General features: G+C 39.9%; 1 protein-coding gene across 1 annotated transcript in view; it reads right to left on the reverse strand.

Moving 5' to 3' along the window:
* The window catches only part of LOC107671268 (alkyldihydroxyacetonephosphate synthase, peroxisomal-like), a 42,477-nt gene that overhangs the window by 8,326 nt on the left and 20,639 nt on the right, over positions 1-13,512 (reverse strand). Inside the window, exons 11-14 of the mRNA XM_016464164.1 lie at positions 12,323-12,450; positions 6,967-7,018; positions 1,816-1,892; positions 389-501 (exon numbers count right to left, since the gene is read on the reverse strand). Of these exons, the coding sequence (XP_016319650.1) occupies positions 389-501; positions 1,816-1,892; positions 6,967-7,018; positions 12,323-12,450 (370 nt within the window). The remainder of the gene's footprint in view (positions 1-388; positions 502-1,815; positions 1,893-6,966; positions 7,019-12,322; positions 12,451-13,512) is intronic.

The raw sequence follows: 13,512 nt of genomic DNA on the forward strand, positions 1-13,512 counted from the left end.
CCCCGCACGCCCCCACACACACACACACACACACACACACACACACACACACAAGTAGCGGATCAATAAGGTCAGCTGTGGGATTCCCTTCTATCCATCACAATCAGCCTCTAATTAAATATTCTCAAAATCAACACAAGCTTTAATGCAGAAATCATTCAATCTGTTCACTCTTCTCCTCACACACCCATCAGTGCCACTGAAAGAGCCGTGATGAATGAGGGAGAATGAAAAGGCAGAGGCAAACGCTAGTGCTTCGGTATACAATCGGTGAGATCAGTTAAGGTCGGGGTCACGACCCTTAGGACCTTTACTGGTGAAAGAGTAACTCTGGTTCCATAGAAACAGCACAGATTAGAAGAACACACAAAAATGAGCCATTTCTTACCCAAACTTGGCTGCGATGTCGTAAACCTGTTTCTCGTGCTGCAAAACCTTCCCACGATCCCCCTCAAATAACAGTGTAGCGACACACAGGTGGTGCGGGTCAAATCCTTTAAACTGAGAGTGGTATTGCATGGTTAGACGATATGAAATCAAAACTGATCAGTAGAAATGATTCTGAAAAAAAGAAATGTGACAATTTTTTATCAAAATGTACGAGCCTTTGACATTCTCTTCCTCTAAAATTAGTTTTCATTTCTGTTTTTATTTCAAGGCTGTGTGGGTGGGGAAAAACAATATTACCCAATAATATCAATAGCAATATTTCTTGCTTTGACTGCAGAATGACTGAGCAAGTATTTCAGAGAGCAGAGCAGTGTAATAGCTGTACAGATAAACACTGAAATCCGGCAGTAGCTGTGATGTCAAAAATTGACACAACTACTCACTGTTCAATATTCTAAAATGTTAAATAAAGATAGTAAACAAAAAAAGTCATATAAAAGTCCTCAAAATTATGTATGTGTATGGGAATTATGTAGTGAACAAAGCACACACACACAAATAATCATACTCAAACAAAGCAAAGCAAAAACAAAAAAATAAACACTTATTTTTAAGTTTCTTTGTCTGATTCTGCTCACTCTACAGAGATTCAATCAGCCAACTTCATGAAATGCATCCTGGGATGCTTTAGATGCTTCGCCTCTAAAATAAGTTTTCATATTCTGATCAAAACACAAAACGAAACAAAACCAAAACACATTTAAAAAAAAAAACTAAAATCAAAACAAAACAAAAAAACACAAACCAAACAAAACACAAAACAAAACAAAACACACAAAAAAAAAACGAAAAAAACAAAACACAAAACTAAACTAAACACACTCACATTTAAGTTTCTTTGTCTGATTCTGTTCACTCTATAGAGATTCAATCAGCCAACTTCATGAAATGCATCCTGGGATGCTTTAGATGCTCCGCCTCTAAAATACGTTTTCATATTCTGATTTCATTTCAAGGCTGTTTGGGTGGGATAAAAGAATATCACTACTTTGTGTTTTTGTCCAAAACACACACACACACACACAAACACAAATAAATAAATAAAAACATAAACAAACACTTATATTTAAGTTCTGATGGTCTGATTCTGTTCACTCCATCAATATTCAATCGACCAATTTAAGGAGGAACATACTAGGATGTTTCATTTCAAGGCTGTGTGGGTGACTAAAACAATTATTAACCAATAATTATATAGCCTACTTTTCACGAGCTGATTATATCAGTGCATAAAATTAAATCTTGCAAATGCTTCTTGCTTTAAATGCAAAATACTGTGACTGACCAATCAGAATGGAGCGTCCTAGAGAGCGGTGTAATAGTATCTAATTGTGGTCTTGACACACATTTACGGTTCTTTCTCACCTTTGTGATGTAGAATTTTTTCAACCCGTCCAAGAATGACGTGAATATGGAGGACACTTGTGGCTTGAGTGCGTGACCTGTCAAAACATTAGTAAAATCTTCAATAAACCTCAGTATTAAATACCCACTCATTTAGTTTTTTTCCCCCTTTTTTTGTCAGGGGTTGTGTTTTCAGTCAAAAGCTTTCCTCTCTTTAAAAAAGGAGAAACGAATGACTCTCGTACTGTTCTAATGTCACCAAACATTCCTCAGTTTTGCCCCTTGGATTTCCCAGAGGCCTTTGTGTCAGATTTATTAGCGGTGTGAACAATAGCACAGTAATGACTGGAGACACAGAGAGAGAAAGAGCGAGAGGGAATGCAGGGAGGATGTTTCACAGGGGGCTTGTCATAAATCATCCTGATAGCAGCTCCTCTGATAAGAAACGTCGCTAAATCTCACACACGCAGTGTGTCCGATTCACCGCAGAACGAACAAAATCTCCGATTAATTCAAATCGACTGAAAACTGACATGAATCTGTGTGAGAAATTGATCAAACATGCTAGTAATGTCCCAGCCGTGGCCTAGCAGTTAGCATGCTAATGTGGGAGGCACAAGATCAACCTCGGCTCATGTTGTGTCCACTCACACTCCCCCTGTCTCTCGCTATCATTTCCCATCTGCTATACGGTCTCTCAGCGCTGGGCGCTATGATGATGCCATTCAATAGTAGAAATGTGTCTTCTGGTTTTGCAACATCACTTGTACCTTGGTACATATATTTGCATGGCTATCAGTATTTACGCACATTAATGACTAAGAAACATACAGAAATGTGACAAAACAGAGTGGGACGCGTCCCAAATAAGTCGTGAAGACTTAAGTAAGGCATCTAAGTGAATTTAGTTTTAGTTTGTGGATGCTGTATAACGTCACAACTTGGTGCATTATTAAAAATTCAACAGTTGTACAGTTACAGTGTGCATATTAGCTATTTTGCAACAGCTTCAAATATACTTCACCCAATCAGAATTAGGCCTAAACAAAATATTTATAAAAATGCAATATCTTGCGTATCATGGTTTCTAAAAAAATGCACGTAGTACAACATCATGATTTCTGAAGGATCATGTGACACTGAAGACTGGAGTAATGATGCTGAAAATTCAGCTTTGATCACAGCAATAAATTAGATAGAAGAGAGATACTTTTAATAATAATAATATTTCGCAATATTACTGTTTTTACTGCATTTTTGAATAATAAATAAATTCAATAAATAGTGTACTTTACCATGATATAAAATGACTTAATCCGGTGACAATGTTTTGATCATACACTTTGCGGTACAGTAACACTTACATAGAACAGATTTTCAGTCATTTCAGTCACATTCTGCCCCAGCGACCTTTAGTTGTCCAAACCCTTACAATGCCTTTCTGAGATTACACAGCCAATGTGTCTGAACGCACTACAACACTCATTACCTCCCTTTTTCTTCTGGTTGCGATTAGATATAAAAATAATACAGTCACACTTCTGGGCTTAAAGAGTGTGCATGCTGCAAAAACCATTATGATTACAGAGACTGGAGTCTTCATTAAAGAGTCAATACATCTCTCTGCCTCTCAGAAGTGCACCGTCGATGAAAACACAGAGCCGAAACAGGAGTTAATGAGATCCCTGGGGACGGGGGGAACTTTTCCAGATATATCTGGCAACCCCTCACAAATTCCCCCATATCTCCGCATGTAACGTTATAAACCTCGGCTGCACTGTGAGCTTAACTGCTGCCAGGGCCATTTTTCATTGTTCCTGAATTGTGTGTTTGTGCATTCGTTTGCTGCTCAGCTGGTAAAATAAAGATCAATTTTTCTTTATACGAGGCGGCGCGAGTGGGGGGTTCTCCAGAGATAAATTACTCCAGACCAAATTAAACCTCTTGATGTAATGAATACACAAAACAACAACAACAAGTAATAAAAACCAAAACAAAGCTCTCAAATGCTAAATCTTCCAATTCATCTCTGTGGATGGGAATATGAAAACAGATAACTGTCTCTAAAGCCTTTTATGTAATTATGTAAATAATAGCATTAAGATTACTGTATAAATGTTCAATAAACAAAAAAAAATAACATTGAGTTCCCTTTCGATACTTCACTCGTACTGAGTCTTGCTAAACACATATGGGAAAAAATATTTTTTCTCCTGAACTGAAGCCTATTCATTCATGCAGTGAAACTGCACGGCCATTGGTTCGTGCAGAGCTTAAAAAACGAACTAATGGCTCGGCAGTGGAGCTGCACGAGCCTATGTCGGCGTCAATAAACAAAAAAAAATAACATTGAGCTCCCTTTCGATACTTCACTCGTACTGAGTCTTGCTAAACACATATGGGAAAAAAGATTTTTTCTCCTGAACTGAAGCCTATTCATTCATGCAGTGAAACTTCACGGCCATTGGTTCGTGCAGAGCTTAAAAAACGAACTAATGGCTCGGCAGTGGAGCTGCACGAGCCTATGTCGGCGAAGCCTGCCAAAGCCCGCCAGAATGGGCGGGGCATCTGGCTATAGCAGTTCCGGTCCGTTTTCCCCTGCTGCCATCCGGCGAGTCTAAAAGAGCTTATTTCTAGCAGGTAAGCCCTAAAAGAGCAAATTTTAGCGACGTTGTTGCAAATGTCGCTCTGCGAGTGTGGCTCGTGCAGGGAAACTTGCACGATGTAGAAGAGCAATGAATATGTCATCTGTCTGGGCAGACCCCACGCAGAGACTGGTGTTTCGCTGAGACGGAATGCTCACTCGAGCATGAGTTTCGCTCTTCTCTGCTCGCGGACCGCCTTCACTGGAGGCAGCCCCGCTCTCCCGTTTCTCCTCTCTCAGCGAGTTTCGGAGAGAGAAACAACGGCGTCAGGGAGCTAAGCAACCGGGTCTGAGCGATCGCATCCCGGCACTGTACCCGCATGCTCGCTCTCCCTGTTGCACTCGGATTCGCCGCAGAAGGGCAGTGAGCTACGCGCTTACTGAGACAGAATGTTCACTCGAGTATGAGTCTCGCTCTTCTCCATGCGCGGACCGCCTTCACGGAAAGCAGCCCAGCTCTCCCGTTTCTCCTCTCTCAGCGAGCCTCGGAGAAGGAAACAGCGGAGTCAGGGAATAAGCAATCGGTCTGACTGATCTCATGCCGGCACTGTGCCTGCGTGCTCTCTCTCCATTGCACTCAGATCCGCCGCAGAAGGGCAGTGAGCTGAGCGCTTACTAAGACAGAATGCTCACTCGAGCATGAGTCTCGCTTTTATCCACTCGCGGACCGCCTTTCACTATGCAGACCCGCTCTCACGTTTCTCCTCTCTCGGCAAGCCTCGGAGAGAGAAACGACGAAGCCTGGGAACTAAGCAACCGGGTCTGAGCGATCTCACGCCGGCACTGTACCCGCGTTCTCAGGGAACCGAGGTTACGTTAGTAACCGAGTACGTTTTCAAAATAAAATGAAGTTTCTTACACAATGATTTTACAGAAGAATTATGTAATGTACACTACCATTTAAAAGTTTGGGGCCAGTAAGATTTTAATTTTTTTTTTTTGGAAAGGAATAAATTATGTTTATTGAACAAAAGTGACAGTAAAGACATTTATAATGTTACAAACAATTTCTATTTCAAATAAATTCAGTTCTTTTGAACTTTCTATTCATAAAAGAATCCTGAAAAAATGCATCACAGTTTCCACTAAAATATTCTGCAACACAATTGCTTTGATAATAATAATAATTATTATTATTATTAAGCATATTAAATGATTTCTGCAATGAATATTAATGCTATTTTTCTAACATATTTTATTAAAATATTAATATCTTCATTCTCACATCAACCAGTGTCTGTTCCGGTATTTTGCGTCATGCATGAATCAGCAATTGCACATTAAATCTGATTTGTTGGTCCAGCATTAATGTTTGAACTTTGAGTACAACATAACCCAGGTTCTAACTTAATATAACAGTCCTGTTGTCTGAACAATGACAGAGGGGTGCAGGGAGGAAGTGGCACTATGAGTGTTCAGGACCATGATTATTTTTAAAATATACGCGCCGTCTTTAAGAAAGCATCTGCTATGCACATAAGCATGAATGTAAATCGCAAAACATGTCTTCCCAAAGCAAACAGATCACTGCATGTGTAACTGCTCTTTCTGGCTGGAGCAGTGCTGATCTGAGATCAGCCCACGCAGGACACAAGGTCTACTACTCGCCAGCCCTTCTGAGTCAGCACTGTAACCATGACAACACACCCTGCACTCCCACACGGCATGCTTTGCGTCACCGTTTTCCCTTCATCTTGGCCCGCTCCTTCGTAAAACATTTTCTGACGATCCCAGCAACCGCAACATTTTTGACCAATGATTTTACATGACTTTCCCAATCATTCGTGATGACTGGATAAGAATTTATTTTAAATTACACTAAATTAAATTATTAGAAATTGAATAGAAAAAATAGAAATTTATTACTTTTTCATTATTTAAAGCAGGGATTCCAAACTTTTTAGTCACCTTTGACATGAAATATTTTCTTGAAGTAACCCCTGAGAATAAAGGGATAGTTCTCTCACCCTCATGTCATTCCAAATCTGCACGACTTGCATTCTTCTGTTAAGAAGATATTTTAAAGAATGTCGGTAACCAAATGGTTTGATGAACCAAATGATTTCCACTGTTCGGACAAAAAAAAAGTAAATGGGACCCGAAACATTTTGGTTATCCACATTCTTCAGCTTGGGAAACCCTAATTTAAAGGAATAGCTCACCCCAAAATTTCTTCTGTTTCAAGCAAAACTTTATACTATCAAGTCAGAAAAGACGTGGATCTTTTGTACTTGTTCACACGGTTCAAATCAAGACTGAAAGAGTTTAGTGATCCAGTTCATGAGTTCACAGACTCAATCATCTGGTCACAACGGACCAGAAAATCCTTATTCGTTGATAATATTAAGCTAAAAGCTCAATGGAAGGGAAGATTATCAGCGTCGCTTGGACTACTGCTGCTTTGTTGTGACTTTTTTTGTTCCTTTCTGAAGCTCCTCACTATGAACAGTCACTGTAAAAGAGCGGTGTAAAGACTCTTCAAAATATCTTTTATGTTCCACAGAATATGAATGAAAAACAAAACTCACCAAACTGAAACTGCTCGTTGTCCATTAGCCGAATGGATGCTGGAGCGCATCTCTGAAACAAAAAATAAAGAAAAAGAAACTTCAGACAGAAACAAAGTAATACATGGAGATGTATAATGACCCTCACCCATAGTTTAAAACAAACCTACAATATTATTATCATTGCCCAGCAAGTATATTTTAGGAAACACCTACACAACAGCAAGATGATATTCCAATTAAAATAAAGCCTTATTTTTTAAAGGCAGCCTTGGGCAAAGAGAAATGCAGAGAGAGGAACAGTGTAGGTCCTGAATAGCATAATCAATAATTTAATTTTAAGCTTGGATCACAGTTTGTTTATGGACTAATAAGAAGCAGTGCTGTACAGAACGCTAACACTGCACTCGCTCATCAATAACGGCTACAACATCAGCAGCAGGCCCACAGACTAATGAGAGGCCGAGATCTAAGGCCATTAGGCAGAGTCTGAGCAGAGCTCCAGGCACACACACTGTAATGAGAGCCGCAGCCTTATTCACCACATTCACACAGATCCCAGCCTTCCAGTCAATGCTGCTCTCAAACAGACATGCCATAGCAGCACTCAAATACACACAGCAGTTATACGGCATGAAAGATGTGCAGATGCACAATATATCACATAAGATACTAGTAAGCCTAAATCAGTTAATATTATATAACAATTATACCAGTGTCATTTATATTTTTGGTATAGCCTACTTAATGCTAAATACATACAGTAGCATTCAAAGGTCTGAGGTCAGCAAGATTTTTTAAAGAAGTTCATACTTTTATTCAGCAATGAAATCAAGCTGAAAAAAGTGAAAGGACATTTATAACGTCACGAAAGATTTCCATGTTAAAATCTGCTAGCAATTTGTTAAAACATGCCATCATGCTGAAACATCCAAGCAACATGCTAACGTGTTAAAATGTGCTATAAACACACTAAACCATGCTATCATCATGCTGAAACATCCAGGCAACATGCTAACGTGTTAAAATGTGCTATAAACACACCAAACCATGCTATAATCATGCTGAAACATCCAAGCAGCATATTAACGTGTTAAAATGTGCTATAAACACACCAAACCATGCTATAATCATGCTGAAACATCCAAGCAGCATATTAACGTGTTAAAATGTGCTATAAACACATTAAACCATGCTATCATCATGCTGAAACATCCAAGCAGCATATTAACGTGTTAAAATGTGCTATAAACACACCAAACCATGTTATCATCATGCTGAAACATCCAAGTAGCATGCTAACATGTTAAAATGTGCTATAAACACACCAAACCATGCTATCATCATGCTGAAACATCCAAGCAGCATGTTAATGTGTTAAAATGTGCTATAAACACACTAAACCAATGCTATCATCATGCTGAAACATCCAAGCAGCATGCTAATGTGTTAAAATGTGCTATAAACCCCCCAAACCATGCTATCATCATGCTGAAACATCCAAGCAGCATGCTAATGTGTTAAAATGTGCTATAAACCCCCCAAACCATGCTATCATCATGCTGAAACATCCAAGCAGCATGCTAATGTGTTAAAATGTGCTATAAACCCCCCAAACCATGCTATCATCATGCTGAAACATCCAAGCAGCATGCTAATGTGTTAAAATGTGCTATAAACCCCCCAAACCATGCTATCATCATGCTGAAACATCCAAGCAGCATGCTAATGTGTTAAAATGTGCTATAAACCCCCCAAACCATGCTATCATCATGCTGAAACATCCAAGCAGCATGCTAATGTGTTAAAATGTGCTATAAACCCCCCAAACCATGCTATCATCATGCTGAAACATCCAAGCAGCATGCTAATGTGTTAAAATGTGCTATAAACCCCCCAAACCATGCTATCATCATGCTGAAACATCCAAGCAGCATGCTAATGTGTTAAAATGTGCTATAAACCCCCCAAACCATGCTATCATCATGCTGAAACATCCAAGCAGCATGCTAATGTGTTAAAATGTGCTATAAACCCCCCAAACCATGCTATCATCATGCTGAAACATCCAAGCAGCATGCTAATGTGTTAAAATGTGCTATAAACCCCCCAAACCATGCTATCATCATGCTGAAACATCCAAGCAGCATGCTAATGTGTTAAAATGTGCTATAAACCCCCCAAACCATGCTATCATCATGCTGAAACATCCAAGCAGCATGCTAATGTGTTAAAATGTGCTATAAACCCCCCAAACCATGCTATCATCATGCTGAAACATCCAAGCAGCATGCTAATGTGTTAAAATGTGCTATAAACCCCCCAAACCATGCTATCATCATGCTGAAACATCCAAGCAGCATGCTAATGTGTTAAAATGTGCTATAAACCCCCCAAACCATGCTATCATCATGCTGAAACATCCAAGCAGCATGCTAATGTGTTAAAATGTGCTATAAACCCCCCAAACCATGCTATCATCATGCTGAAACATCCAAGCAGCATGCTAATGTGTTAAAATGTGCTATAAACCCCCCAAACCATGCTATCATCATGCTGAAACATCCAAGCAGCATGCTAATGTGTTAAAATGTGCTATAAACCCCCCAAACCATGCTATCATCATGCTGAAACATCCAAGCAGCATGCTAATGTGTTAAAATGTGCTATAAACCCCCCAAACCATGCTATCATCATGCTGAAACATCCAAGCAGCATGCTAATGTGTTAAAATGTGCTATAAACCCCCCAAACCATGCTATCATCATGCTGAAACATCCAAGCAGCATGCTAATGTGTTAAAATGTGCTATAAACCCCCCAAACCATGCTATCATCATGCTGAAACATCCAAGCAGCATGCTAATGTGTTAAAATGTGCTATAAACCCCCCAAACCATGCTATCATCATGCTGAAACATCCAAGCAGCATGCTAATGTGTTAAAATGTGCTATAAACCCCCCAAACCATGCTATCATCATGCTGAAACATCCAAGCAGCATGCTAATGTGTTAAAATGTGCTATAAACCCCCCAAACCATGCTATCATCATGCTGAAACATCCAAGCAGCATGCTAATGTGTTAAAATGTGCTATAAACCCCCCAAACCATGCTATCATCATGCTGAAACATCCAAGCAGCATGCTAATGTGTTAAAATGTGCTATAAACCCCCCAAACCATGCTATCATCATGCTGAAACATCCAAGCAGCATGCTAATGTGTTAAAATGTGCTATAAACCCCCCAAACCATGCTATCATCATGCTGAAACATCCAAGCAGCATGCTAATGTGTTAAAATGTGCTATAAACCCCCCAAACCATGCTATCATCATGCTGAAACATCCAAGCAGCATGCTAATGTGTTAAAATGTGCTATAAACCCCCCAAACCATGCTATCATCATGCTGAAACATCCAAGCAGCATGCTAATGTGTTAAAATGTGCTATAAACCCCCCAAACCATGCTATCATCATGCTGAAACATCCAAGCAGCATGCTAATGTGTTAAAATGTGCTATAAACCCCCCAAACCATGCTATCATCATGCTGAAACATCCAAGCAGCATGCTAATGTGTTAAAATGTGCTATAAACCCCCCAAACCATGCTATCATCATGCTGAAACATCCAAGCAGCATGCTAATGTGTTAAAATGTGCTATAAACCCCCCAAACCATGCTATCATCATGCTGAAACATCCAAGCAGCATGCTAATGTGTTAAAATGTGCTATAAACCCCCCAAACCATGCTATCATCATGCTGAAACATCCAAGCAGCATGCTAATGTGTTAAAATGTGCTATAAACCCCCCAAACCATGCTATCATCATGCTGAAACATCCAAGCAGCATGCTAATGTGTTAAAATGTGCTATAAACCCCCCAAACCATGCTATCATCATGCTGAAACATCCAAGCAGCATGCTAATGTGTTAAAATGTGCTATAAACCCCCCAAACCATGCTATCATCATGCTGAAACATCCAAGCAGCATGCTAATGTGTTAAAATGTGCTATAAACCCCCCAAACCATGCTATCATCATGCTGAAACATCCAAGCAGCATGCTAATGTGTTAAAATGTGCTATAAACCCCCCAAACCATGCTATCATCATGCTGAAACATCCAAGCAGCATGCTAATGTGTTAAAATGTGCTATAAACCCCCCAAACCATGCTATCATCATGCTGAAACATCCAAGCAGCATGCTAATGTGTTAAAATGTGCTATAAACCCCCCAAACCATGCTATCATCATGCTGAAACATCCAAGCAGCATGCCAACGTTTTAAAATGTGCTATAAACACATTAAGCCATGCTATCATCATGCTGAAACATCCAAGCAGCATGCTAACGTGTTAAAATGTGCTATAAACACACCAAACCATGCTATCATCATGCTGAAACATCCAAGCAGCATGCTAACGTGTTAAAATGTGCTATAAACACACCAAACCATGCTATCATCATGCTGAAACATCCAAGCAGCATGCTAACGTGTTAAAATGTGCTATAAACACACCAAACCATGCTATCATCATGCTGAAACATCCAAGCAGCATGCTAACGTGTTAAAATGTGCTATAAACACACCAAACCATGCTATCATCATGCTGAAACATCCAAGCAGCATGCTAACGTGTTAAAATGTGCTATAAACACACCAAACCATGCTATCATCATGCTGAAACATCCAATAAATATGTTAGCAATGTGCTAATTTGTAAATTAGCATGTTATCATAATGCTGAAACATCAAAGCAACATGTTAGCGGTTAGTGTTAAAATGTGCTAGAAACATGCTGTAAACATGTTAAAACATGCTAGCAACATGTTAGCGATGGACTAAAACAAGCTAAAATTATGCTAAAACATAAAACGTGGTAAAACCCTGTGACAGCGACAGTAAAGACATTTATAATGTTATTGCTATTCGAAGACATGCTGACAAAATATATCACGTTTCTTACAAAAATATTAAGCAGCAAAAATGGTTTTCAACACGGATAAGAAACGCTTCTTGAGCAGCAACTCCGCATATTAGGATGATTTTTGATTTTGGTTTTATTATAGTAAAAGTGTAAAAAAAAGTTTTTTGGTGGGTTAAACTATGGTTAGTGTAGCAGAACCATGGTTAATTTGTGATTACCAAGATTTAACCACAATAACCATATGTTTTTTTTTGTTTGTTTGTAAATCCATGGTTAATGTTCGTAAGGGCCTGAAGACTGGAGTAAAGATGAAAATTCACCTTTGAAATTACAGGAATAAATTACATTTTAAAATGTATTCAAATAGAAAACATTTTAAACTGTAATAGTATTTCAGTATTACTGTTTGATCATTTTTTGAGTCCAATGAAGTCCAGTACTGACCTGTCTGGCCACCTCTCTCAGGCACGCCACACCCTGCTGGAAGTTTGGGAAGACAACGGAGCCGTACTTTTGATACTCAGGAATGGGTCGGATCTTCAGTGTGACTTCAGTCACCACTCCCAGAGTTCCTAAGGAGCAAGACACATATGCTATATATAGGTTTGATCGGATTCACTATTACTGTATCACACACACAAGGGCTGAAAATGTGTGTGATCTGTAATATCCATGATTTGAATAGTCTTTAAAATCAAGCAAAGGATGTCATAGAGTTAAATGTGTGTGCAACACACACACACACACACACACACACATATGAACAGAGCCCCTGGCTCTCTGCAGGAGACCTGCATGTTCATTTTCACCTGAACGCTCAAGTTTCTTCCGCTACAAAAGGAAGCAGAGAGAGATTTATAGACTGTGTTCTGTGACATAAAGCAGGTCAGTATCAAACGGCACACTGGCGGGAGAGCAGAGCCACCGAGGGCCCAACAGAGTCCAGCGCAGCAGGCTTCCTGTCCCAAACCAGCATGACCTCTGACCCCTGATAGAGTTAAATGTGTGTGCAACACACACACACACACACACACATATGAACGGAGCCCCTGGCTCTCTGCAGGAGACCTGCATGTTCATTTTCACCTGAACGCTCAAGTTTCTTCCGCTACAAAAGGAAGCAGAGAGAGATTTATAGACTGTGTTCTGTGACATAAAGCAGGTCAGTATCAAACGGCACACTGGCGGGAGAGCAGAGCCACCGAGGGCCCAACAGAGTCCAGCGCAGCAGGCTTCCTGTCCCAAACCAGCATGACCTCTGACCCCTGAGGGAAACCCTGCGTCTGTTGCTCTGAGTCTGGGGTTCTGGACTCATTACTGACAGCCCAGAGCGAGCGTACATGTGTGAGTGTGCAACACTGGTGAGAAAGTCCTGTGGAGAGTTTATGAGACCGTATGTGAGCAGAACAAACCTCAGTAACAAAACGCCACTCGTCCACATCCTTCACTCGTATATTATTCATTAAAATGTAAAAATACAGGAAGTACAATGCCATAAAAAACTTTTTTTATAGAAAAACCCTGTAAAATGCTCCAGTAAAAACCTGTTAAAGGTGGGGTAAGCGAGTTTTCAAAAACGCTTTAGAAAACTGATTCGGGCCGACTAGCAAAACAAACTTGTAGCCAATCAGCAA

Source organism: Sinocyclocheilus anshuiensis, unplaced genomic scaffold (genome assembly GCF_001515605.1).
Source record: "Sinocyclocheilus anshuiensis isolate Anshui unplaced genomic scaffold, SAMN03320099.WGS_v1.1 scaffold284, whole genome shotgun sequence".
Lineage (NCBI taxonomy): Eukaryota > Metazoa > Chordata > Actinopteri > Cypriniformes > Cyprinidae > Sinocyclocheilus > Sinocyclocheilus anshuiensis.